Source organism: Sylvia atricapilla, chromosome 1, assembly GCF_009819655.1.
Source record: "Sylvia atricapilla isolate bSylAtr1 chromosome 1, bSylAtr1.pri, whole genome shotgun sequence".
NCBI lineage: Eukaryota > Metazoa > Chordata > Aves > Passeriformes > Sylviidae > Sylvia > Sylvia atricapilla.
In genome coordinates this window covers 125,619,494-125,647,322 of record NC_089140.1, presented here as the reverse complement: position 1 = coordinate 125,647,322, position 27,829 = coordinate 125,619,494, and the positions used below count along the sequence as shown (strand labels likewise).

General features: G+C 35.4%; 1 protein-coding gene across 1 annotated transcript in view; it reads right to left on the bottom strand.

Annotated features, from left to right (window-relative positions):
• RALYL (RALY RNA binding protein like) overlaps positions 1–27,566 on the bottom strand; it is a 185,031-nt gene extending 157,465 nt beyond the window's left edge. Inside the window, exon 1 of the mRNA XM_066335464.1 lies at positions 27,294–27,566. Coding sequence (XP_066191561.1) covers positions 27,294–27,549 — 256 coding nt within the window. The 5' untranslated portion in view covers positions 27,550–27,566. The remainder of the gene's footprint in view (positions 1–27,293) is intronic.
• Between the last annotated feature and the right edge of the window lie 263 nt (positions 27,567–27,829).

Sequence of the window (27,829 nt, the reverse complement as noted above, 5' to 3'; positions counted from 1 at the left end):
TATAGAAGTAATATATAAGCATACAGGAAATGCATATACTAATTCTGCATTGTATGTGTGTGCAAATTGATTGTCTTCATACCTAATCATAAATTTTAAGAAACACAGAGCAAAAATTTGAGAAGAAGGAATTTTTAACACAACTAATTTCATGACGAGGAAAAAGTGGGGTTTCCTGTTTGGTTTGTTCTTTTGTTTTGTTTTGCTTTGCCTTTTTTTTTTAAAGTGATATCAGACTGCATCTGGCAACAAAGGAAAGTAAGTATTCACTTTTGAATTGAGTAAGAGGCTAGAGTGAGACAGTCAGTAAGATCAGTACTGCTTAATTTCCTGGTTAAAGCTATTGCTATCAGTGCCCCAAGAGAACTTTGTCTTCTCTTAAGGCTGCAGTTACTCTTTATAAAAAATGTACAATGGTTGACTCACACATGCCTACACATGAATGACAGAAAGAAATGCTATCCATCCTCTCCTGTCCAAGGAATTATAACAAGTCTTGAGCTGATATTACCTAGAGTAGTAACCTTAGTTCAGATCCTCATGAAAACAAATTCCTCCCTGTTCAAAAGAGTTCTTGAACTAAAGACTAAGAAAATCTCATTTAAAATTAGTAATTCACTTTGAGCTGCAATTTTGTATAGTTCTATACCAATAGTATAGACTGTGTGCTAAGGAAATTTTGGAAGGTTAATAACGATGTGTTGAGATAATAACAAAGGTGGGGACAGGAGACAGAGCAACCACCCTTGCAAGCCCTAAACATCAAACTCATTTTCTGATAGTTTCTTCTCATTCATTAAAATACCCTATACCAAAACCAAACCAACCAACCAATCAACCCCTGCCCAACCCCCCACTCCTCCTGAGTCCCTAAAGCTAGAAACCGAAGTAAAAAGACTAATAAAAGATCAAACAGGTATGAAGATCTTTCCCATGGAAAGAGATATTTCCTTCACTAGAAAAGCAGGTAAGAAGACAGAGTAACCAAAGTCAACTACGTGGCTAAGTTCTGAGTAGCAAAATATTTCTGTCCCAAACCTTTATAATCATGTTTTTAGGAAGTTAAATGAACATAGTATCTTCCAAATGAAGGGCACATGTGCATAAGAATCTGTCCAGGCTTTCTTTTTTTGTCTGTCCTCTCCCTGGATTAGTGTGAAGGTTTTTTGTATTCTTTTCCTCCTTTTCAGTTTATCAGCTGAATATTTCTACTTCTTATACCCTAAATCTTCAAGATGCTGGCAATCTATTGTATGAAATGGAAGTTCAAAACTGGATAGTATTTTAATGGTGTTTGATTTAAATGCTGGACTATAATACCAAAGCAAGTCAGATACACAATCAAAGCAAACCAAAAAGAACTTAAAAGCTTCCAATGAAGGATACTGAACTTTAATGGTAGAAAAGATAAAAAGTAAGTTTTTTTCCTCTACCTTTCTTTCATATTAGAAGTTTTAGTATTTTGCTGTTTCTATTTTATTTAATTATCTTTTTTTCTATTGACTGAAAAACGTCATTCCGTTTCAATATTGTAAAAAAATATTTGCATTTCAAAGTCCATAATGGAGATCCATCACTCACTTTCATTCAAAAGAGGAACAATTCTGATCACAGAAAATCTTACAGCCTTGTAATTAGGGCATTCACTTAAAAATTGAGGAAGTCAGATTCAGGTATCTCTTGTATCAGCCTGATCTGCAACTTAATCCAGGTCAGTGCTGTAAATAGGAGATTCTTGTGCTTGTACTGAGAATACCTTTTTCAAAAAATGTGTTTTTCTTGTTTTAGAGAAAATGGAGAAAGTGGGGTGGTAGAAGAGACCCCATCTAGATCTAGGATGATCATTGTGGGAAAGGCTTCATTTCAGTACTTACAATTCTGCAGTAAAGCCTCATCTTAAATGAGCGGTTTACAATTAAAAACAAATGAACAAAGGAAACACTCCCCCCAAAAAACACAAAAAAACAACCACAAACCTGAACAAACCCTTCCAAATATTTCTTGTAGTAGCTTGTCAGATGAAACTTTCTACAGTGTCTTCTGTTTTATATGACTGTGGGCAATTACAACCTAAGAGCAATATGGTATTTTAACTAGAGAGCTTGGTATAAAGCACACTGAGCCTTTACATGCTCTTTTATTCAAGTGTGTTTCTTATACAGGTAAAATGCGTATCTCTGTAAACATGCAAAAATATAAAAAAAAGTCCTTATTTTTTTAATCTGCAAATCCATGTTTAAATATCTAGAGAAAATAAGTTTTATTTATAAAACTGTTCTACTCTACAAATATGCAAGCAAGCTGTCTACTAAAATATTGGCAATTTCCAAATCAACTGCTATACTGAAAACATTCAGCATACAGCTTGATTGGCAACCTTTCTTCCTGCTTCCCAGGATATAGCTCTTTAGCATCTTTAAATGTGAGCTCTGTGGAGTTATAGCTCTCAGTATAGAAAAAAATATGTTGATCAGTAGTCAATTTTCATAACAAATGGCATATAAAGGTCATAAAGCTGCTTCCATCTAAGTAAAGATCTGAATCAAATGCAGTCAAATTAAACCGTTGGCAGCGCAAGTGCATTAAGATGTTTCACTCAGAATTACTTTGACAAATATTCATTTTAACTCTTATGGATGATCTAATTGCACTTATTTTTGTCTAATCATGTCAAAATACCTCTCAAAAGTTAAATTTCTCTATTTAACTGCAAAAGCATCCTGCAAGATTGTGTCAATCCAATGGCGGTATAATTTGGTTCACGATCAGGGGCACGGCTTTGCAGAGAGGCTGAGCTCCAGACATGGTTCAGTGAAATTTCAAGGTGTACAAGGGTTTGTGTGTGGCTGTCCTTACTGCTGGCATAAAGAGCTAGGTGGTATAGCTATTCCAAAGAAGAAAAGCCATGGAGATGTGTGAAAGGCATTACAGCTCCTGAGTGATTTCAACCATTTCTCCTTTTTTCATTTGTGTGGTAAAGTGACGTGATACCTGAGAGTGTTTGGTGTAATAAGGTTTATTCTTGAACTCCCAGAAATCAAATGTGATTCTGCTGATGAGAATGGCTTGTTAAATCTAAAATACATTCTGAGGGCATAAAAGAAATATTGATCCTCATGTGAATGAGTTTTGTAACCCAGAGATACCTTCTACTAAAAGAAAACTTATTTAAAGAAAACAGATGTACTAAGATGTAGAAAATAAACATTAGCAAGCGTCATCTCTAGATGTAATTTAAAGAGAAAATTAATTTTCTAGAACAAGTAGCAGATTTTGTGTGTTTATTTGGTTGAAATTATTTACCAGTCAAATAATGTTACTGGTTTAATTTCTGTAGTTGTTATTTCTAATAACAATCAGAATTGATTCATTTTGATAGAAAATTTTTGCTATTTTTCACTCAGCAGCAGTGGTTGAGAGGTTCAAAGTATCCAAAAAAATTGTTTAATTTGCTACATTATTTGCCACCTTTAAAAGAACAGCTGAATTGACTGCATTAGTGTAATGTTGTAGAGAGTTAACTGGTAAGACTTTCTAAATCTCAGGCAACAATCTTATGTGGGCTCCTGAAAAATTTCAAACATCAGCAAAATAAGTTTGCAATCTGCCTGACACAGTTTTTTTATGATTCAGGAAAATAAAAATACTTGCTTGCTGATAATAATGGAAGAAATCCTACTCATTATTCCTGAATCATAGCTCCTTAATTAAGGAATAGAGGCAATTATAATTTTTGCAGTAGATTCATAAACATAATTGCATAAAAATAATAAATATCAGCAATAAACCATAGTTGTTGCACCAGCTGAAAAAAAAAAAAGTAAAAATTTATATTAAGTTTAAGAAAAAATAAAATCCAGCACCGAGTGCTTTCAGAAAAAAAAAAAAAAAAAAAAAATTATTAAACCTGCCCAATCCTATGCTTATTTAATGTCATCAAATTAAAAGTTTCATGAGATCCATAGTTACTCTGTCAAGGTGTCTGCAAGTTCAACTGGGCCAGATTTATTCCTAGGAGAGAGCATATGCAATGAGTCTGATGCGTGTGGGATGTATAAGCCCACCTTTACTTGTGTTTCACAGAAGGTCCTACAATAAACCCGAATGATTCAGTAATTTTGCCTTTCAAGAAGAATGTGCCTTGCAGGGTTTGTGTGTAAATCTGAATATTCCCAGATGTGTTGGACTTAGTGCACTCATGCTGGCAAATTAGGCCTTGACAATGCTTTGAGTAGGTAGGGAAAACTAATACAACAGCAACATTGACAAGAGCAAACACTGCTAAGGCAATAATCTGAAGCAAAGCTAGCAAGTAAAGCAAGTAACATCTATTGTAAAAGGAGAAACAAAATAAAATTTGGGCAGACAAGAGCATTAGGCCTGAACATGATGGTAGCACACTGTGTAACTGGTCAAATTTGACAGGCTAAGTAGATGGTCTTGTTTTAACCTATTACTTATCTATCTATTTATCTACCTATAGTAATATTCTAAGCATTATCTAATCTTTTTTACTTTTTTTCAAGTGTCTCCAAATTAATAAAAAAAAATTATTTTTTAAGGCATTCTTGATCAGGGAAGTTGGAGTAAATGATGTCACAGCAATCTTGTGACCCTGTGATTCACTGTAATACTCTGACCATGATGTGATATTTGAATTCTGCCCTGTAGGAGAATCACTGCTAACCAGATCAGCTCTCCAGCGAGTCTCATCAGACAGTCTTTGAAACACCCACTTACCAAATATATATATGCCTCTTGAATAAATCAGCCTGTTGCTTCTGTGAACTTTAATATTCTCAGAAGGATGAAGTCACTTTAAAATGAGGAAATGGTGCTAAAGAAAACCCTGATGAGGACAAATCTTCTTCTCTTTGTGAGTAACATGAACAAAGAGCATGGCCTCACTATGATGTGCTCTTTGTGAACTCTGAACTAGCTAGAACACCTTTTTTTGCATAGTGATTTCATTCACAGGTGCTGCATGTAATCATACCTGCAGGTCACAGAGGTGTGCATCACTGTGGATAAGTTTAAATCTAATGTGACAATGTAGAGCACCCTTCCAAGCTTAGCGGGAAATAAGTTCTTTTTGGATCCTTGCCTACTTTTGTGTCCAAAAACAGCAGTAACTCTCAAAGCAGCAGAAGTTCAGTATAATAGCAAGTCTGCCAAACGTCCCTATCTAAGCATAGATGTGTTCAGTAGAGAATGAAATCTCAAGGTTATGAATTTTTAAAAGTTTTCCTTTTTGCTCACGTCAAACCTCTCCTCAACTGTTAAAAAGTTAATATTCACTCACTCCCTGGTCTTTCATAAGACCTTGAACCGAGGAGAAAGACTAATTAGTGCAATTTGAGAGAAATATTTGGTGCAGTAACAATAGATATTTGCCACACATCTTTGGTAGTACTCTCATTCAGCAATATTTCTGGACTTTTTGTAAAGAATGAAGAAGGGAGACAGGTCCAGCTGTGAAAACAGAGGTTTGGAAGAAGTTACTGTGTTTTAATATGACAAAACATGTTTGGATGAGTCATAGGAACCTTGTGAAACCTTAAAACCTCTTTGAGACCAAAGTATTCCTAGACTTAAAAGTTTTAAGCATTACCTATCATCATTAAGCTTTATGCCTGTTGTCCTGGATCCCCTCAATTGCCTGAAATTCAGTAAGGAAAGGCAGATAACAACACTATTGAGATGTAGTTAGTGCCTGCCAGCTGTTCAGTTATCTTTTATAAAGTGCATCATTCTGAACTTATATCCCTGTCAGTTTCATCGCAGATTGAATGTTTGCTGTTCCATGCCATGTTCTCAGAAATATCCTCTGGTTCCTTCTGCAGTTACCTTTTAGTGATCCATGCAATCCCACAGCTTCCTTGAGGACAGCCTTGCTTCATTCCTGTTCCCATTTCAGAAAGAAACCAAGGTTTGAGATCTGTGAACATTTCCCCCAGATGCATCCTCATCTCCTTCTTAGCACTCAGGTTCCCAACTTGCCCAGTTTTTCTTTGCTTCACTCTTCTCCAAGCATGACTTCTCATCCACCCCATCTCACACATCTCACTCCCCTGCTCTAGCCATACACCTCTCACCCATTCTTCACCTCCCAGGATGTCTGAGATGCTGCTTTCCTAATGACTTCACTCCAGCTTTTCCAAGATTCCATCGCAGGAGGGAAAGGACCAATTTTCAGCTATAAACTTCCAGAAGCTGCCCTCATTGTATCTTACCATTTTCCTTGGAAGCCATGTCTGGTTTGCACACAAAACACTAGTTTCAGGACAGCCTCCAGAAACCAGTAAGACCTCCTCTGCTCCCAGCTTATATGACAAAAATGGCCTCTTGATCTCACAATGCTATTCTATATTTTCCTGTACTGTCAAAAATAGTAATTTATTTCAGCTTCATGGACTAGAGGTGATTCAAAAGCCACATTCTGAACAGGCCACGGTTTAAACATTGTTCATGGGGAATCTAAAGAAATCTAGCACGCTTAAGTGAAATAAGCTTTCTGGAAGGACACCTAAGGGAAATAAAAGATCTGTTTATGGTTTTGGGAGTCAAGGATAGTTATAACTTGAGTTATTTTTCCATCTTAAAGGAGAGACCATCATTGATACTGTAGTAGACTACAAAGAGATGAAAAGGGGAAACAGAATCTTAATAAAGCTTTCAAGAATTCTATCTAGTAGCAACTCTTGAAACATTATAATACCTCCTTATTGATGATTAAGAAAAAAAAAATTTTCTGAGAAAGAAAATAAGCAATCAATTTCCTGTGAAGCCTACAGATTTAGCAAAGCACTGCACAGTATTGATGGAGCTGAATGTGTATATATTTCAGGTCTGTTTTTATGACAGTGTGTAAGGAGTAAAGAGATAAAAAAGAGGCAGATTATCCAGCTAAGGCAGAAAAATATCTGTTCTCTCCCATTCTCACCAAATTGTCTTGATATAGCATTCAACATATATTTTCTTTACTCTTTAAAAATAGCTCCATGACCTGTCCTGTCTGTTAAAGTCATGGCTAAATACTGTTCCTGCTGTGCTTCTTTGGGGCTCATCTCTCAGTGAGGGGCAGAGGAATGCTTTAAAGGTGCTGATTCAGCTCTGGGGACATAAGGACAGAAGAACAGCAATTGGTAGCAGTTAATATAAAAACTTATCTAAGGTACTTTTTTAAAGCTTGAGTTTATAGTCACAATGGGACTTTTGGCAGGCCTAAACTTATGTCAGAAAAGACACAAATGGGTATAAATATTCAACATATAAAGAGTGTTGCAAGGAAGAAGAAAGTATATTCCCCTTGCAAACTTAAAACCCATAGTTATTTTATGGCATGCACATTTTAAATTTAATGAAGAGAACTGAAAGATGATGTACAGTGCACCTAATGGGGCCCAGAAATGCCATACAAGTAACAGATATCATGGAGAAGGATTTAAAGTTATTCTAGAAGCTAGAGTAAAAAGAAAGGAGAGAAGAAAGGTTTAATTTTTTCAGTCAGGTCAGAGTGCTTCCTTAGTGTATTGACCTTACTCAGCCAAGAGAGGTCTTGGGAAGGAAGGCAGAGTTTTAATTCCCTCCTACTCCTCTCCTGCAACCATGAACTTCATCTTTGTACTGAAATTAAAGGGAAAATGAAAAATCTTTGGAAGCCTCACCTTTCCTCACCTCTACTCTTGAATAAGGTTATTAACTAAAATTTGTAATCTAATCCAAGAACACTCAGATAAATACGGGACAATAATTTATCTTTTCATCCGAAGGGCAAAGGATGTAGTTTCATACAGACTATGAATAATAAGTAAATGATAGACAGATATACAAGTAAATTCTGCAAAGAGATTGATACAAAATAGTTCCTCATCCAGCATTTTTCTCAAGCTACTGCTTAAAGTCTGTGTTTTCTCTAGCTACTACTTATATTCCCTTTTAAAATTTTCATTCCCTACACTTATCCAATGTCTGGATAGTGGTTTATATGGTTGGATCATTTCAGGTTGACTGCAGTTTTTGCTCCCAAGTGTAGCTGCAGCAATAGGCACTCACTTCTATTCAGTTCACAAAAAGAGATGGGGAAAAAAGGGAAGGAGACAAAAAATGAGTTGCACTCCTCTTCCAGTCCTCAGATATACAGTAGTATGGCTGCTGAGGTTTTGCTGTACCAGTCCTAAAGCTTCAGACCTTGATGGACAGCAAGAAGGACAGCGAGCTCCTAGAGCTCTCTGCTGACTGGCAAAATTGCACAAGGCCTCTTCATCCATGGAAAAAGAGGAGGGTGTGTTTCCATCCAGATGTGGGGCTAGGAGAGGTGCAAAGCTGTCTGGAGGGTGCATAATGATTGATGTGGGGCTAGGAAGCATATAATTAATTGCTGTTTCTATAGTAAGAATGCATAATAAATTGTTTAAGTCTGGAGGGACACAGATTAATTAATTGGGGCTTAGGGAGAAACTGGTGCTCTTAGTACCACTGGGCAATATTTTATGCAAATATGTGTAATGTTATGCAAATTAAAAATCTACTGGGTTTTTTGTGCCATAAGATATTGCTAGAGATGTGCCTGCATTGCAAAACAAATTCCCTCTGCAGCTACAGCCTGACTAGAATTGTGTGAAGAAGGTAAAATATATTTTCAAATATTATACTGTTTGTAGAATTTCATATTAAATATACATTTTATTTAGATTCATACAAGAGCACCTCATTTTCCATATATACTTTTATAAACGTGTATTGAGCTACATAGGTCACTGTAAAAAGTACAGTAATGAAACTTCAAATTATTTTAAGACCTCTGTTTGGCTGAGCTCATATCTGGAAAGATGAGTTACTTGGGAAGAGAAATTGCAGAATGCCCATGAGGGGAACAGTATTTCAAGGTCATGTGAGAGGATGATAATTGCTACACCCTGATACAAGAGAAAGAATCCTGGCTGCAGCTACTGAAATAAGGATCTGAAATATGAGCGCAGTAAAATCTTAATCTTTCCTTAACTGGTATCGGCCCAGACACAAAATAAAGAACCATCAGGGATTAATCATTTGAGGAAAGAATTCGAGAAGTGTTAACATATTCTCTGTTAAATTTTGCAAGATTTCTCTGGAGAGAAAACATTCAGGAATGTGGTGGATGTGTGATCACCATTTGACATACTACTGCAATGTAGAAGATAACAGCTAGAGAAGATGAATGAGATCACTAATCGAAGTTTCAAGAAACAGTGATTCCAGCAAGAACAGTGCACTTTCTCCAAACAAATTTGATTGGAGCCCTTTGCACCAGTGTTAATTTAATCCTAAGGAAAAAAAAAAAAAAAACGGTTTAGACATTAGGGTGGTATTAAGCTAATAGCATTATTATGTTGTCTGTCTTTTTTTTCTAAAGGACAAATAACATTATGCCTGTGATGTCAGAAAGGTGGGTGCAAATACATCTCTGCTGTCTGGAATAAAAAAGAGAGTTGTGATGTAAAAGAAGTTATGGACTTGATAGGGAAATCTTTTGGTTCTGTAGCAAAGAAAGATAAAATAATCCTGATTCACAGGTTCACTTTATTCGTACAGATTATTACAAGTTTTGTTAATATTTAGATAAATGTAAAGAAGATTTTGTAAGAAATATATAAAAAAAATCTGTGGTTTAGAATGCTTTTAAATCCCATTCCCTCTCCTTTATTTGACTGGAAATGTCATTGAAAAAAACCCACTTTTTCCTGTTGGCTAAATTAAGACATGCTTGTCATTAGGAGAGTATTGATAATCTAATTTCCAAAGGTGCTGACAAAATCAGACCTTTTGTGTAATTTCTATAGATTTATTACTAATATCAGACATAAACCCTTAGGGACCTTACTAAAATTAAAAGGTGGGGGGTTTTGTTTGTTTGGTTGGTTGGTTGGTTTTTGTTTTGTTTTTAATTTATCCAAGAGTCTGCAAATCTCTGTCTTTGGAAGATTTTGCAGCTGGACCAGAAAAAAAATTCCAGTCTGGTTTGCTATAACAGACCACAAAATTTCCTTGAATTAAGTCTGGGCAGAGCTAGAACATATCCTTTATGACAACATCCAAGGCTTACTTTAGAGATTTTGACTGAAACTTTGGTGCACTGTTCCTAATGGCCTCACTGTAGAAAATATTCTCTATTTTGAGGTTTGCTTTTTCTCACTTAAGCTTCCAGCCTTCAGATTTTGTTACACCTTTTTCTCCCATGCTGAAGAGCTGATTATACATGTGTTAGATATGGTTATAACTAGAGGAGTCACATTTTGACTCTTATTTTGGTATTTCTTTTCTATTTTAATGTCAGTGTCTTGTTTTATTCTACATTCATGAGTTGTGGCATTTTTGTACCATCTACAGAATTTATCAGTGTTTTCTGCTGTCTCTTCAACTGGATAAAAGTATGATTAAAAAACTTATTCTATCAGGGGCTGCACAAAAGTCACACACCTGCTGGATGATTACTTCCCATTTACCAGTCTTTTGAGACTAGTTTTTAATCCATTTGGCGTGTACCATAACCATGTTATAAGACAGTTTCTTAATCGAATTTTCACTTGGAGTGAATCAATGTCTTGCAAAACTATGTTCCATCAGTTCAGCCTTATTATATGGTGTTAAATTATAAAAGACAATACATATTTAATTTCTCAAACCCTGTTTTCTGTAAAGCCATGCTGAGATGAGTAACATTATCCCCATGTTAATTCTTGATTATTCAAGTCCTGCACCAGCAATTTCATTATTTTTTCCTACAATTTAAGATAATTACAAAAGAACTCTTTTCATGCAACTTGGCCCTTTTACCATTTTAAATTATTTATATTATGTTATTTATTTTTTGTAGCAGGTGTGTACAGCCTTGGCAGATAGTCCAGGATAACTGCAGCTAACAAGACAGAAGTGAGTGTAAGACTGTGGTTAGGTGGGATGTCCAAACTGGCTGACATGGCACTTGCCCAAAGATGATGAAGGTAAAGAGGAAAAACAACCATTTACCAAATTAAAGAGCAATTACCAGAATTACCAGAAGACACTTAGGGGAAAAAAAAAAAGTCAGCTTAACAGAAATGTAGATTTGTAGTGAGCAGGAGAGCAGGGCAGCAGGGTGGTGACCCTTCTAGATACTGTTGCATGACCTGGGGGCTCTGCTTCTCCATGGTCACTCCCAGCTGCTGCATCCAGTTTGTGAAATGTCAGCACCAGGACATCCCAAAACCTCCACCTCTGGGGGTATTAATTACCTCTCCTGGCTGCCACTTACACTTTGAGAATGGAGGTGGGGGAAACCTGGGCATGCATCTCCCACAGAGCAGGGATGTGCTCTGCTGAGATTAATATTACGAAGGGATTTAAAAAATTTGGAATAATTTCATAAAAATTTGCAAGTATCTAGAATTGTATATGATGTCTTGTTATTAGATATGGGTAATGAGTTCCAATTAATTTGGTGTTATTATTAAATCAATAAACCACTTTGATATTGGTTTGATTTAAATTATACAGACTGAAAAATTTCTCCCTGTAAAAACTCTACACTTTTGAAACTGTTACTCCAGTTCAAGACTTACTGAATATAACTCTCCAAATGTTAGCAGCTGAGAATCACCCTGGAGAACAATCCTGCTAGTTCTTCAGAAATTCTGGGATTAAAATTAATTTTAAGCATTGAAAGATAGTTTATTTTGTAGCCATGTAAAGAATTCTGGAATGGATAGCATGTCATCATCATTCTGTCATCTGGGTGTGTCTGTCAACTTCTAAATTCCAAAAAGAACCAAAAAATCCTTGCAGATTTATCTATATTGAAATGAAAACAAAATTGTTCCGTGTTTCTCACCAGAAACACATTGAAACCTTTTTCAAAAATCTCTTTGCTCTTTATACTTAAAGTACTTGTAAATCTAATATAACCAATTTTTTCTATATTTTCTAATTTGTAGTTATCTTCATCCTTTTTAGATTAAGACTTCCAAGGTGTGTTTTTAAGCAGACCATATTCTTTTCCTAATTATTTTGCCTTTTATTTTGGCAACAATTAAAATATTCTAATTTTTCCTGATCATATTTCTACTTGTCTACTTCATCATTCTCCAAACTGAGCTTGCTCATATCTAACTTTCAAGGTTTATCCAACTGGGCATTATAAGCAGTGTGCATATTAAGCAAGAGCAGCTTGTGGCCATTTGTACCTAAGCAACCAGAGCATATTTGTTCCATAATTGGTTCATCTTTACCTATCAATACTGATTTCTTCTGCAACAGGTATTTAAATTAGAAAATCGCATTTTGTAATAGATAGACATTTGGTTTGAGTCCAAATTAGGCACAAGACACCTCAGTGAAGTATCTATTTTCTGTCTTTTTACACAGACTTGGTACAGGTTTTGCTTTTTCATTAACATATCTATTTTATTTAAAAAAAATCCAAGTTAAATTTCTAGGTTATGGAAGAACTGTAGCACATTCTCTTCTTATCAAGATTCAAGAGCATAATGGCATGTAGACTGAAGGCAGCTTTATTGAAGGATAAACTGGAATTGGGATGTCATACTATAGAACTTGCTGTAATTTTTTTCTGTTCTCATTCTAGATATATTAGGATGAGTGCCAAGCAATCATTAATAAGCACTTTTCCTGTCTTTGTATTTCAGAAAATGCTGACTTGATGAAAGGGTAGGTGACTAGCCTTCATTTCTGTAGACATAAAAAAATGATATGCCAAAATGAATACAATATATGGTAGCCATCAATTCTTCAGGATTTTCATTGTCTCAGCTCATGAATTTTATACCTTCTTATAAATTCTAAGAACAATTTGACATTTTCTGGTAGTATCACAGAGCCAGAGGATCCCTGTGAATACTAATGAACTTTTACTGGAACAAATATATGATGTACAGTGATGATGCAGTTCACTGTCAGGGTGTCTCACTGTAGATATACTGCATACCATCAGAATTTAAAACAGATGGCCTGGAAGTCTACTGGTAATTTTACATAACCACTAAAAATAAAAGATTACATTTCCTGTGAATTACTATCCCTGGATTGCCCTTTCACAGAATTCATGGAGCACATGGATCAGGACAGGGAGGATGCTTAATGCTTGCAGGATTAACATCATGCTCCTGAGACTGGGGTTTGATCTGTGAGTGCCTGGGACAGAGGGCCAGATGCTGAACCTTTTTTTCTTTCAGGCACTGCTATCACAAAATTTCAGAGAGAAAAGATGTGAAATGACATGAAATTTTAATATTTCACATTCTGTCCTGTTCCAGTTAACTAAATAGGAATAAAATTGAGGTAAACTTCTGTGGTTCAGTGTTTTATGAAACTTTTCTGTCCAGTAGCTTATGCCCTTTAGTTGTGCTGTCTGAACATAACTGAGCAAATCACCCCTTTAATGTTTTGGTAAAATGGTAGTACTTGTGACAATGTTACTCCAAGAAAACTGGTTTTAATGAGGGGTTTTGCCATGGAAGTAAAGTCAAGTAAGGAAGACAGAAATGAACTCCCTATCTTTTTGGTCCCTTGCCAAAACATTGGGGGCTTTTGTACTAGAGCTTTTGCTACACCTGGTATGACCATGCAGTTCTGCACCCCCATCCTTACCAGGATGCTGGTCTCTCACTGGGAACTGAAAGTGCATAGAATTACTAAAGCTTCCCATTAGAGCCTGAAGGGAACAGTTCTGAGGAAAAAGGCAAGTAGCAAGGCAGCAAGAGCTGTTGGTTAAACAGGCACTTGATATAAGAAAAATGAGAAAGTAGATTTTTCCGGGAGAGGTTAATAAAAACTAGAAATAGAGGAATTTTATTGAAAGGGTGAAAATATGACTGACTGTATGACAATGAACAGATACCAGTGTAAAGAAAAACAAAGTTATTCTTTCTAAGTGTGGTAAATATTAGTAATAATCAAGAGTTTCAGGATGGAGACCAAAGGATAAAGAGCAAAAGTGATATAATAGGAACAATAGATAATTGCTTCTATTAATGTGTTTCTGTTCTACTATTGGTAGAAAAAGAAAGCAGAATTTTGTGCTAAAGCTGGTATATTACTACTGTCCACTGTGTTCTGGTCAATATGCTCTTAATGCAATTGGTGTCTTTCTTTTTTTCTTATTATTTTCTTATACACAGAAAATTAGTCTTGGACCAGTATATTGTCTTGGACCAAGTTTCATCAGATTAGATTGAAATTGGTACCTCATTATACATACTAGACTAAAAAATCCCAACATAACCACTTTTATTACTCATATCTAAAAAATGCAGTTTTCTTCTGCCTTTTCTTCCTTGTCTGCTGTGGATTCGAATACATCAAAACCAAAATTTACGAAGAGGAAATAAATAAAGCAGCCATAATTGCTAATTAAAATAAAGATCTCTAAAGTCAAGCTGTAAAAATTCACAACTGTTTTTCCAGATGCTGCAATGCTAGTATGAGTGCTCATTTTATCTTGTAATTTGATCATTTGCATTTAAATTTTCTCTAAAAGTTTTCAATGAAGTCTGACCAAGAAACAAAATGAACCCTAGAAAGAAAAAAAAAAAAAAACAAACCCTAGAAAAACTGCCACCTTACTCACAAAACTAGCCTGTGTTTCACAAGAGTGTTAGTATTTCCATAAACTCAGTTTTCACACTCTTGAGAACATTATTAGAATTTACTTTTAACTAAGATCAGAATGGCTGAAGCCTCATCACAGTTCACTTTGAGGTATTCATACATATACATGGATTAGACAGGGAAGCTACATTAAGTTGCATATTTTAGATTTTTTAATACAATTTTAAAATTAACAATTCTAAAAATAATGACTCCTTTAAGTTTGAGATAAAAGAAAAAGTGGTTTATTTTTTTTTCCCACGTAAAAATACCCCGAAACAACCCAACATAATCTTATGAGCTCTATAACTTCAAGAATTTGCTTTAGACATGGATCTGGTATTATTTACACAATTATAAAACATAATTTCTGTAAGTCAAGTAATAACTAGAACTTTTCAAACTTTGTCAATTAGAATTTCTAGGACTGCAGCAAGAACATTTAGTACCAGACTTGATTTTTAAAGTTGGACAATGGTAAGTAGTAATTTTCACTCTAGATATATCAATTAAGAGTGACTCTGTAACTCTGGGATGTAAATTTGTCCTATTTGTCACATGCACTCAAGTATATTAGGAAAAGCTAAACAAAACAAAGCTCTAAGGAATAAACAAAAAGCCCAAACAGAAAAAATAAGCCAAAAAACCTTTTCCTATCATTCTGAATTTTTAAAACTGCATGTGTTTAAAGTATCCTCTTAGTTGTTCAAATCAATATGGCATTTTGTTCTTAAAAGAGTTCCAAATCTAAAAAAAATCTTTCACCTTCCCTAAATATTAATTTTTTCCTAACCTGTCTAACCAATGATTCTTGCTGCTATATGATGCTGTTTAATTTCTTTTAGCCCAAATGTTTTACTAGTGGAGAAAATTAACATCCTACCTATTACCCTACAACCCAATCCCCTAAGGTTTCAAAACACCAGCCTGAACTTTGCCAGATTTGCAGAGCACTACGCCTTTTATAAATTTTCTGCCATCATTTGCAAGAGAACTGTCACCTTTATGGATACCATCTGGATCAGCTTCTGGACTAACTATAACCTGCATTTACAAAGCAAGAACCTTTTGGAATAAGATTTAAATTCAAAATCCTTTACTAATCTGGAGTAAAAAGATATAAGAAAGCAATATTCTTATTGTGAAAAAGAGAAATTGCCAAGAAATTCACTGACTTTTTTAGGAATTAATGTGGTGTTTGCTTTTCTTTGAATGTTAAGCTTTCATAATGATATATTGAAATATAAATTCTTAATATTAAAATAAATATGAGACTTGATAAAATCATCCAGGGACAGTAAAAGAGCTGGTTAATATTACTGTGAGGCTGCTCTCTGCCGCCTTTGAATGGCTGGAGAAATCAGGAGGGCTCCCTGATGACTGAGAAAAGGCAAATGTCACACCCATCTTCAAAGACAAGAAATAGGCTCTGGGGAATTACAGGCATGATCAGTGTTATCTCACTCAATTGAAAACATTAAGGTTTGCATGCAGATGATTAATCCCAACCTCTGACATCACCAAAAAGTAGCAGCTTGAGTCTAGCAAAACACTACACATTTAAAAAATAAGGGCAGTGTGGCATGACAGAAGTCATGAATAAGAGAGACATTTCTGGGACAAGCCCTTATAAATACCAAATAAATTTGTCAAGCTAACAAAACCGGGAAAATAGGCTAGGGGAAGACAGCAGTAGAATATTTTAAGAGGAAATAATGTGATAAAGGGACAGAACTTGGAAGAAGTTGAGGAGGGGGGGAAAAAAGGAATATAAGAAAAAGCAAATCATGTCCTCAAATGTTTTGGGAACTGTCTGTGTATGATCCACGCAGCTTGGAGGAGGATGGGGAATCTGCTGCTGACCAACACGTATGTAAGGCCTGCTTCTGTCATCTGGATGAGCGTCAGTATTGAAGGTGGAAAACCCCAACAAAACAAACTGGACAAATACAAGTGAACCACCCTAGGAGCTGTGTCCAGACTCATGAAGGATAAGGTAATGAGGAGCAGTCAGCACATTTAGAGAGGCAAGCTCTGACCAGCCCAGTGAGCTCTCTATGATGGGATGAATAACCTAATGGATAGGGGAAGAGGTAGCTTAAGTGCTCGTCATCTTTAGCAAGGTCTTTGACACAATGTCATTTGGCACCCTCACGGCCAAGATTGGAAGTGTTGCTTGGGTAAATTGGAAAGAGGCTGACAAATCTTTTGGACTGTTCACTGCTTTGTCAACCTTGCTTGAAGTAGGTGGTTGGACTAGATGAGGTCTCTCCCAACACAAACTATTCTACAATTTAACAAAAAAACTGACTGTATAAAATCAAGGGATAAAGTTTCCCTTAAGAAATCATTAAAAAGAATTATTTTAAACTGTGTCTTTAAAATTTAAGATGATGAATTATCATACAGCATAGAAGTGAATCACAGCTTGAAATGGCTTCAGATTTTCCAAATACAGGTTTTCTTGTCATCTACTGTCTATTTGTTGGTTATCTACTCTTTGTTTCTACTACTCACTTGCTATTTTCAGTAAAATATTATTTTCCTCATGTGAAACACTAAGTAAATAAACATAGATTCCATGAAGTGAGTCCAGAAATCTTACAGTTGTAGAAGAACTAGAAGATATTATACACTTCCCATATTTATTTCAAGATCTGAAAGTCAATTCCACACTCCAAAATCATTACATTCTGTTCCTCTTTCTCATGATTGTGTGAAGCATTAGAAGCAGAATGAACCAAAGCACAGGAGGATTAGAATTTGACATTTAACTGCAAACAGTAGGATAGGTGGGACAGGTGTCTACAACAAATTACCACAGCAGTCAACTGGATATGTTTTTTAAATAAGGTTTTAACAATGTGTACGAATAAGTGCGCTTTAAAAAAAAGCGTTTTGATAACATCAAGTCACTGCACATTTACACTGAGGAGACTGGGTAAACAAGCTACAGAGCTGACTAAAAGAAAAAGGTATTAAAATGGTGAGACTGCTACAAAAGAAAACAGTTGTTCTTCAAGCACACCATTTCACACCTAAAAAAATTCAATAATAATAATAATAATAACAGTAATAATAACATCTTAATCATGGCAGCAAAGACTTTCAAGCAACTATTTTCTACCTTTAGTCTTTAGTTGTGGAAATTATTGTACCTCCTTTGGGGGTAAGGTAGTGGATATCCACAGCTTTTAGCTCCCTGACTGTTATCATTTAGTGCGAGAAAGCTGAAGAACTCACATATCTGAACTTCCATTTACGTCAAATTAGAAATTCTGTGCTGGGTTGGAACAGAGACAATGTCTTCTTAAAGATGCATTATAATTTTGTAAGCAATACGAGGTATTCTCCAAGGTAAACTAAAACCCAACTGAATTATTTTCAAAAGTTAGCCTTTTAAAAATTATAGGTCTTGACATGAAAAACATCTGATTCAGTTTCCATTATTTTTTTAGGAGGTACTGAAGTAACTTAAAGGGTTATAACAATCAAGGATATGAATAGTGTTCGGTTCTGATTCATTAAAATACCTAGAAAATTACTTTTACTTGAAATAACTTTAGGTGGAGCTCATAATACTTATATTTCTCCTAGAGAAGGGAGAAGTAGTATAGAATAAAAGTATCTAATTTGATGAATTTATCTTTTTTTTGGCCTGTGAATTTCAGTATGATGTTCTGAAAAATAACTGAATTATTCAAAAGTTATAACAACTAAGTTGGGCTTTTTTCCCCAATAAACGTGACTTACACAGTTTTGCTGATGAGGCTGTCTACTATTCAAAGAATTGTAGGATTAAGTGTGAAATCTGAGAAAGAAACAGATTTCCTTCACTGTATTTTCCTTAGGTGTGAAATGCAAGTAGGCTTAACACATGAAATCAAACCTGAGATCGCAAATGTGCCCTCAAAGCATTTCTTGTCTCAGTTAAGCTAAACAGAGAAAAAGAGCACTTGCATTTTAGCTGAGCTTGCTGTTAAGAAAGGAAAGAAACAGGAAGAGTGATCCTAAAAGTTCATCACACTAAAGACCAGCTTCCATGAATTTAGACTGTGATTAGGAGAATTTTTTATGCTACATCAGTATTCCGGCAGGAGAAATATTTGTTATACTTTCTCCTCCAAACAGCAGAGCTATATCTTGGGAGGCAAACCTATTTCATGGCTGTAGCAATCATAGTCCAAAGACAAATAGCAGGGCTGGGACTTAGCCAGACTCTTCAGTACACTAAAGTAGCATTATTCAGTCCTGTCACCACTCAGTATTGAACACCTGTTAAAACCCCCAATACGTCAAATTGCAGATTAGAAAGATAAATACTGTCTTGTCAGATTTAGATGAGAGATCTTCTGATTCTCAGCTCTTTCCATACAACCTGTAGCAGAAGTGAATTTCTCCATGTACCTTTTGGAACAAGGTCTCCAAAATAAATGTTTTAACAAAAGAATGAGAAAACAAGTACATACATATGCAGGCACACACACACACAAAAAACCCCAGTTGGCAAGACATTAACAACTGTAACAGCATCAGAGCAAGTGAAATAGCAGAGTATTGTCAAATGATCAAGAAGAAAATGTCAGACTCATTCTTGATGAGATTCTATTTGAAGTGAAAGAAGCCAAATGCACAGAAAATAGCCTATAAAATTAAATCAAGCTTGATCGAGCAAAAAAGGGAAGCTGTAGACTTCAAGACTTCCCAGCATACTAAACCAAAAATTGCAGAGCATCCTAGATTTCGTTCTTGTTTCTGTACAGTACATTCCACAGGAGACACAGAGACAAATATCATGAGGGAACCTATCATAACAAAATTTTTATCACTGCATGACATTATGATGGTTCAGAACTTAACATTATGGAATAGCTTTACATTTTTAGTGATCCCAGCAGTCACTAATCAAAGCAAGTATATTTAAGAAAAGGTACAGAATTCTGTCTGCCACAAAGGAAAACACATTTTTGTCACTTCTTACAGACCTGCAACAGAAATAAAAAAGCATTAAATTCAAATCCAAAACGACCTACTAGATACAATTTGCTAAAAAACCCACAAACAACAAAACTCTAATTAAGATATACACATAATAAAGGCTTAGTTCTGAGATCTTTGAAATAGCATAATCTAAATGTTTTGAAAAGCTCTTACAAAATTACTAAGGATATATGAGACGCATCTTGCAAGAAGATATAGTGTTTATGAAACCCAAGGAAGAAATTATGAAAAAAGTAACATTTCATGCAAATGGACACTGTGCTGTATACAGACATGTCAAACAGCAGAGAAGGACATAGGAAGATCCAATAATAACACCTTGTCTATGATTTTAAGGATGAGCTGGCCATGCAGAAGACTAAATGTACCTTTTATGTGAATCTCTCTAAAGCCTTGAAGGAAAGGTTTTCTTTCAACAACATCTTTTGACGGCAAGTAATCAGGGCATCATTTTTGGAATTATGATGGCGGGCATACTTAACATTTGCAAGAGCTGACATCAGGCTGCTCAAAGTACAAAACCTTATTACAGGAAAAGCTTTGCAAACTTTCACTTTGTGATAATATAAAGAATTTCACAGAAAGAGACCCCAAGCAGCCAATAAGGAAAACTTCGCCCTCATAAATTAACCTCATAACTAAACTGTTTTCTTGATATGTGCTTTTCTGAACATGAAAAATAGATTTAAATTGCAGTTTCATTTGGAATTGGCCAAGTCTCACTAAGAGAGAAATAGAAAGTTTTTTGAAATATAGGGGAAATAAAACTCTCTCATTCTTATTCCAGGTATTCTTAATCTAAGGAAATGAGTCATTCTCCTAAAATATGGATTTTTCTTTTATGATGAAGCATTCAGCCTGCTCTTCTGGAATAAGCATACATCAACTGTGCAATTGTGCCCTGACCTGAACTGCTGAGGGATGATTGTTAGAATCACCCCTCCATCCTACCTTTATGTGAGTTGCTTTACATGCATGGATAGTACATGGAATAGTACTGGTTTGTGTCAATGTGACTATAGGATGAGGAAATATTGATTACAGAAGTGTACAAAAAATAGGACTGTGGAGTGACAACAAGATTTAATCATGTTTTGTGTTCAAGGGTATGAAACAACTGGCTTATAATCTTCTGCTACAGCTGCGGGATCTTACTGCAACAATAGAAGGTATAAAGTATTGGGAGACACCAAATTGTGTAACAGTAAAGGACGTATGAAAATCATCCACTATTAGAAGATCCTGTGAACAGTGATTGTTGTATCCAAGGTCCTCTACAGTGAGACTTGACACTTGTATGTTGCTGCACAGGCTTCACCAAGACCACAAGAGCATGGGTAGGCAGCAAAAATGCTGAGATCTTTGAGATAGCTTTGGACAGGATCCCTGTGCCTGCACTGAGTAGCATGAAACAGGATTACAATGGTTCTCAAATACAGATACAGATCATGACAGAATAAAAGAGTCAGTTCTAGTGGGTAAAATTTAGCTCCTCTGAACTAAGCTGTGGAAATACAATTAATGATTTTCAGATGTTCTGTAACAATCTGTGTGTGCCTGAGAGCTTGATAATGGAGACATTGACTAAGATGGGATTTAGTGGGAAAGACAGCAAAGACAGCACAAGCTTGGGTTGATATCCCTAGTCTCACTCTAGGTTCCTGTGACATTAGGCATTATGTTCATCTCAGATAAGAATGCACTATCCTTCTGGGTTTTGTTTCTGGAAGAAGACCACGTGGTCTTTTTGCTCTATCATTATTTTATGTTTAGTTTGGCATAAAAAAATATTGGCGCAAATAAACTTCCGCAAAACATGGCCTGGATGTTGACAGCTATTTTACAAAAAGAAATTGGTACCACTTTTTGAAGTAATTAAAAAATAATTATATGAGTTCAGAAAATCCCAAATCTCCCTAATAAACTAACACTCAAAACATCCCACAAGTTTTATAGATTTATGGATATTTTTTTTCTACAGATTGAAGTATTTGCTTATTAAACTTTTTTATTTTAAAACTTACATAATAATGCTAATTCCTTATACAGCATTTCACAAGCATATTTTTGCTTTTGCTTAAACACTATTCATTTAAAAGTGGATTATTTTGCCAAAAGAATACAATATTCTTTGAAGAACAACATTCAAGCATTGAAAACCATATGCTATAAAGTTATCATCCTTTATCAGAACTTTAATACTTTGCTTTCTAAGTCTCACTTGGTTAGAAAGCTACCTGTGTATTACTGAGTTACTGTTCTCAGATTATTTACTTCATGGTGCAATGCCCTATGGTGTAAAAGTACAATATATCAGAATGTGAGCCTGCAGATGTTACAACGGACCAGAGGATTTTCTGTGAAGTGCACTGCCCTTTCTGGTCCAGTAGTGTGAAAATGCAATATACAGTCTCTTAATGCTATATGACTTAAAATACAATTTGAATATATGATTAATCCCTATGTGTACATATTTTTTCTATTTTTAATATTTCATCAAAATATGCATCAAAATATCAAAACATTACCACTTTTTAATTATATCAGTATGGTTTCTGGGGTTTCTCTAAGGTAGTCATTGTCCTTGCCTGGAATGTTTTGTCCTACATTAAAACTTGAGTCTTTACAAATTTGTCAGAAGCAAAGCAAGAAACCTTTTCAGTTGCTGCTCCACTATAGCATTTAAAAAGAGATAACCTTGCTTTCCTGATAAATCTTGCCATTACGTTAGTGGGAGGTAGGTGGGTAAGAGTACCAAGATTGCTCTAATAAAACATGAGTTATGTTTGAACAAATAAAAGATTGGTATACTTCTGTGCTACTGACTGCAGAAGTGGAAAAACAATAACCACCAATTCAGATTTGACTTTCTTATCTTAGCCTACAATTGGCTTAGGTAAAGATTTGTCATCCAGAAAATTCATGTAAATTTTTCATTTTTTTAAGCCAAAGTGCTTTTTTTTCACAAATTAGTTCACTAAAACAGCTTGAGTATTTATTCCTTTTAAGGCAGAAACTTTCATGACATAATTAAGGTTTTCTGTAGCTCAGATTGAGGTGAAAAAGTGATTCAGTCTGTAGAGTCCTCATTCTGCAAATACACGTTAGTCTCTCAGTGTTGTTAGACATTACAAACATAAAATAGAAAAGATATGTCTTGAGTAGAGGCAAGGGAAACAAAAGATAAAACAACTGTATTATCACATCTGTTCAATTTGCAGCAAAGGTACATGTTGAGTCTCTCTAAAGTCTCCCTTTATTACCTGCTATTCTCCTTGGATATTTTCTACTGGGTAGTTATAATTTGGAAAGCCCCTTCAGGGCTCTTGTGTTTCTCAAAAGGATCTACAAGAGTATGTCTCTCAAAATAAATATCTGCAACCAGCATCTTATCTTAGACTCCACGTCAATGTGCACTCACTTGGTACTCAGAGACTGCATCTAATTTGGACTCAAAGGCAGACACAAGTGAACAATATTTGCAGCAACAAAAAAGGATTCAAGCTACAGAGGAACAATTTATTAATTAAAAAGGGCATCAACTGGAAAACGACAGCATCTCTTGTAGTCTAGTTATTGCAATCTTTCCTTTTCCTAAGAACAAAAGAATGAAACTCCATGTATCTTCCATGAAAAAGAACTGAAGTACGAGCCTTATACCATTTAACTTATTTTGCTAAGTTACCTGTTAGATAACCTGGCTTACACTCAGGCACAAATGAAAAAAATTCTCCAGTAAAAGGTATCCTGGTTTGAAAATGTGCATGAAAACTGACAAAAATCAGGTATAATAATTAAAGTATTATAAAGTAAAATGCTATGAACTATAAACCAAGAATAATCAAAAGGACATTATAATTTAGAAGCTGCTATGATAGCTACACCAGACTTTTAGACAGAAGCTGCTATGAATATCTTTATCTTAAAATCTTTATTTATTATTTGGGTGAGGGAATGGAGTGCACCCTCAACCAAGTTTGCAGACAACACCAAGTTGGGTGGGAAGCACTACAGAGGGCTCTGGATGGATTGGATCAATAGGTTAAGGCCATTGATGAGGCTCAATTAGATCACGTGTTGAGTCCTGCACCTGGCTCACAAGAAGCCCATGCAGAGCTACAGAGTGAGGGAAGAATGGCTGGAAATCTGCCTGGAGGAAAAGAACTTGGTGGTGTTGGTTAACAGCTGCTAAGTATGATCTGGAGTGTGCCCAGGTGGCCAAAAAAAGCCAATGGCATCCTGGCCAGCAGGACCAGGGCAGTGATCGTCCTGTTGCACTTGGCATTGGTGAGGCTGCTCCTCAGATCCTGTGCTCAGGCTTTGGTTCCTCACTTTGAGAAAGGCTCATTTTCTCAGCCCACAGCTGCAATGAGGGATTTGCACCATTCGCCATTCGTTTTCAAGCAAGCAGGTGTCTCTAATCCTTCTCTCACGAGAGAAGGATGAAATCATCCTTGGTAAAGTTCATAGACAGACTCACTATTTCCTCTGAATAATTTCTATTCACCCTGTTTCCTTGTCCTATTTGGAAAGGAAGTGGACATGCACAAATATTCCACAACTCACAGGTGTGCTGAAATGGGTGAAAAACTTGTAAGAAGAGTTGATAATGTGGATGTGTTCCCACAACTAAGAACATAATTTAGAGTTTTGTCCTAGAACAACTTCAATATTTTCTCAGCTCCAGCCTGAAGCAATTTACAAAATAATCATTGTGAAGCAGACTCCTGTTCCTTACAAAGACCTGTCTCTGTCCTGTGGGCAGGAAAACACGCTATTCCCATGAAGATATAATATTACTTCAAGAAACTACATTGAACTCCACAATAATACCAATAAATTTCCCAAACATATCTTTTGTGTTCTGTTATGATCTCTATCCCAAAGCTTTTTAGTGTGCTGCACTTTATGAAACAGAAAGCTTGGAAATAATCTTACAGCTCATTAAATCCTCTTCTGTCAAGCTGCAGTATCCATGGCACCACCATTACTGACCACTAAACACATCAGTAGGAGCTTCAGAGTTGATGTATGAGACCAACAGGCCAATAATAATGACCCACAGGAAGCTGGCAAGACTGAGGGCAATACCAGTGTTTTAGATTTGTACATCTAATTTGAGGAATTTGCTAAAATGCTCAGTTATATACCTACTGAGCATAATATTTTGTGACTCCACCTTAGAGGAAGCATTTAGACAGGATACCGAGTGAATTGTGTGCCACTCTAAAAAGCTATAAGAATTGACAGGTTCAGTTTTCAATTTCAAATACATACATGTGAATGGTTTCTCTGTCATGGATAAAGCTGAATAATTTTGAATGATATTAGTCCATAAAAGGCTGGAGCTAATATGAATGGTTCAGTTGGCTATACCATGAAAGAGCTAATGTACATTAATAATGCAATCAAAATGAAGTTATGCTTTCTTTTGTGAGGTACTGAGTACTAGAGTGTATGGTAGTATAAGGCATATACTATGGGATAATATTTTTCAAATATTCCTTTGTTTAAATAACTCTCCATAACTGACTATCATCCAGCCCTCATATTGCTAATATATTCTAATACAACTTAAAAGAAAATTAAGCTATGTTAATGAAATTTTTTTGTGCAATTGTAACAGGATTTTCTCGTCCCTTTCCACAACTTGACAGTTGATATAAATTTTTTAGCTCTATTTATTTCAAAATACAAAGCTCTCAGGACAGAGAAAAAAGTAATTTTTATCAAGAAGTTTTGCAATAATGTACTATTTGTGCATAAGATGTTCTGGGTCATAATCCCAAGTAAATTTTCTCAGTCATCTACTCATTAATGTGGGGTGACTGTTAATGTCTTCTGCCAACTAAAAGAATTAATAGAAACAATTTCTTTAATGTGAAGTATCACCTTTACAAATTAATTTTTTTTTCTCAAACTATGCTGATAACAACTAGATCTCACATATAAAAAAGAGCAAATTAGGAACAGCTAAAAGAGAATTTCACCTTGCTTATTCTTTATATTCCTTAATACATTAAGAACTAAGGCATGAATATACCATTAGGAGAGTGCATAAAAATCAAAGTATTTTGAGATTAAACAGTTGAAACTTAATATTGAATAAACCATTTCTGTTATTATTAAAAGATTCAAACATTTCAAGTAATTATTCAAGTAAGTATTCAAGTAATTTTCTCTGCAACAAATTCACTTCCCTGCTACTTAAAGCACAAAAGTACACAGAGTAGAGCAAGGGTATTTCCTTATACAAAATGCTTGGCATATTATAGATGCCACAAGAGATACTTAAAGAGTCTAGCAACAGTAATCATAGTAATAACAGATCTATTGCCTTAGGAAAACACAGTTTAAAAAAATCTGGTCAGACCAGTGTGCAAGAAGCTGTAAATAATGCACTGATGGCATTACATGGCCTATTGCTTGGAGAACACTGCTCCAGGAAATGTCTTCTAATAATGCCATCCCACAGACTGACTTTGTTGCCTCGTTTTTATCACTTGAGTTCTTTTATTTCACTCATCTATATGACTTTTTCTAATGAAGTTTGAAAGCAATCTCCCCTTGAATACAACTGAAATTATTTAATCTGTTTTCCTCTTGAACCCAAAAGGTAGGAGTTAAAAAACTTAAAGTAACTGTTCAATGACTGTGATGAAAGAAGAAAAAATCTAACAAAAATGCTTCAGTTTCTGCAAACAATCAGAAAAACAGATTCCCACAGCCCATAACACTGAAAATGAACGAGCCATATCCATTCTTTATGTCTTGTTACAGCCAAAACACTGGCTACACTGCATCATTTCCTGACATAGCCGTTACATACACACTTGGGGTTGGATATGAGCAATACAGTTCAGAGGTCTAGTGAAAGATTTCAGAATCTCACCAAACATCTTACTGTACTGCTCATTACAACTGCATAGATATGACAGGTGAGGCTAGTACTGGGCTCCAGAACTTGTCATTGGCAGCCTACATATGTAATTAAAGACATTGGGGTAAAAGAGGTAAAAGCTGCATTATGTAACAACTAGATTTTACTTGGGAATTTGTGACAAAGCACTAGAAGACAAAAAAAAAAATTACTTTATCATCTTTTGTTTACTTGGAATTCAGATGAAAAATGTTTACAGTATTATGTGGCAAATCTCCAACCTTAGTTTTTAATAATAGACTTCTCTAATAACACTGTTACAGTTTGATTTGGTATAATTTCAAGGACAAATAAAAACTATTGTTTTGTTTCGGTATAATATCTGACACATAACTGGGCTAGGTATCACTTTAGGTTCATTCTGTGAAAGATAACCTCATGTATTAGATGAGCCCTGTTATATTATACTAAATTTATTAACTAGAGTTTAAGAAAAAATAGTTATTTTTCCTCACAAGAGTAATCATGTTCACCACAGTGGAATTACAAAGAGAATTATAAAATTGTCAGAAGTGATCTGTTTAATAAATAAGCAGTGTATAGGGCTAAATATTTTGTAACACCTAGGTAACGCACCGTACGCCAAAAATTCTGTCAGTTCCAATAGCCTGGAAAAATGCTAAGATGGAACATCAGCAAAACAAACTCATTGCAGGTACCAGCAGCAGATGATATTTCCAATAGAAAGGGAAGAGGAAGCAGTATTTTAATGGCATTAAGAAATCCTTACCTAGTGGCTGCCCTGCAATGATCCTGGAGTTCTCTCCTGCCACCGCAGCCCTCGCGTGCCTCTCGCTCATGTACTGTACGAAGGCATAGCCTTTGTGCACTGAGCAGCCCACTATTTTCCCATACTTTGCAAAGATTGCTTCTATGTCACCTTTTTTGACAATAGCTGTGTTCAGATTACCAATGAAGACTCTGGAGTTGATGGATTTTGGGTCGTTCTTATTGGTGACATTGCTGGTCTGTGTTTTGCCAGTCATGGTTGGATCACTTGGCTTTAAACCTTAAATAAAGAACAAAGAGAATTATGTTTCTAAGTGTACAGTTACTCTGACTTTGCATGATTTTTCCAGCAATAATTCACTTTTCATTTTTTTACTTTGGGTGAATCTTGACTCAGAAGAATCAAACTATCTAAAACAGATTATCAATAAAATCAAGATAGCACATTTTAAAATACTGCTCAAAAGTAAAATTTAAACTTCTTATTTTTATAGATGTGAAATATACCAATACATCACTTAATATAATGCTGTGGTA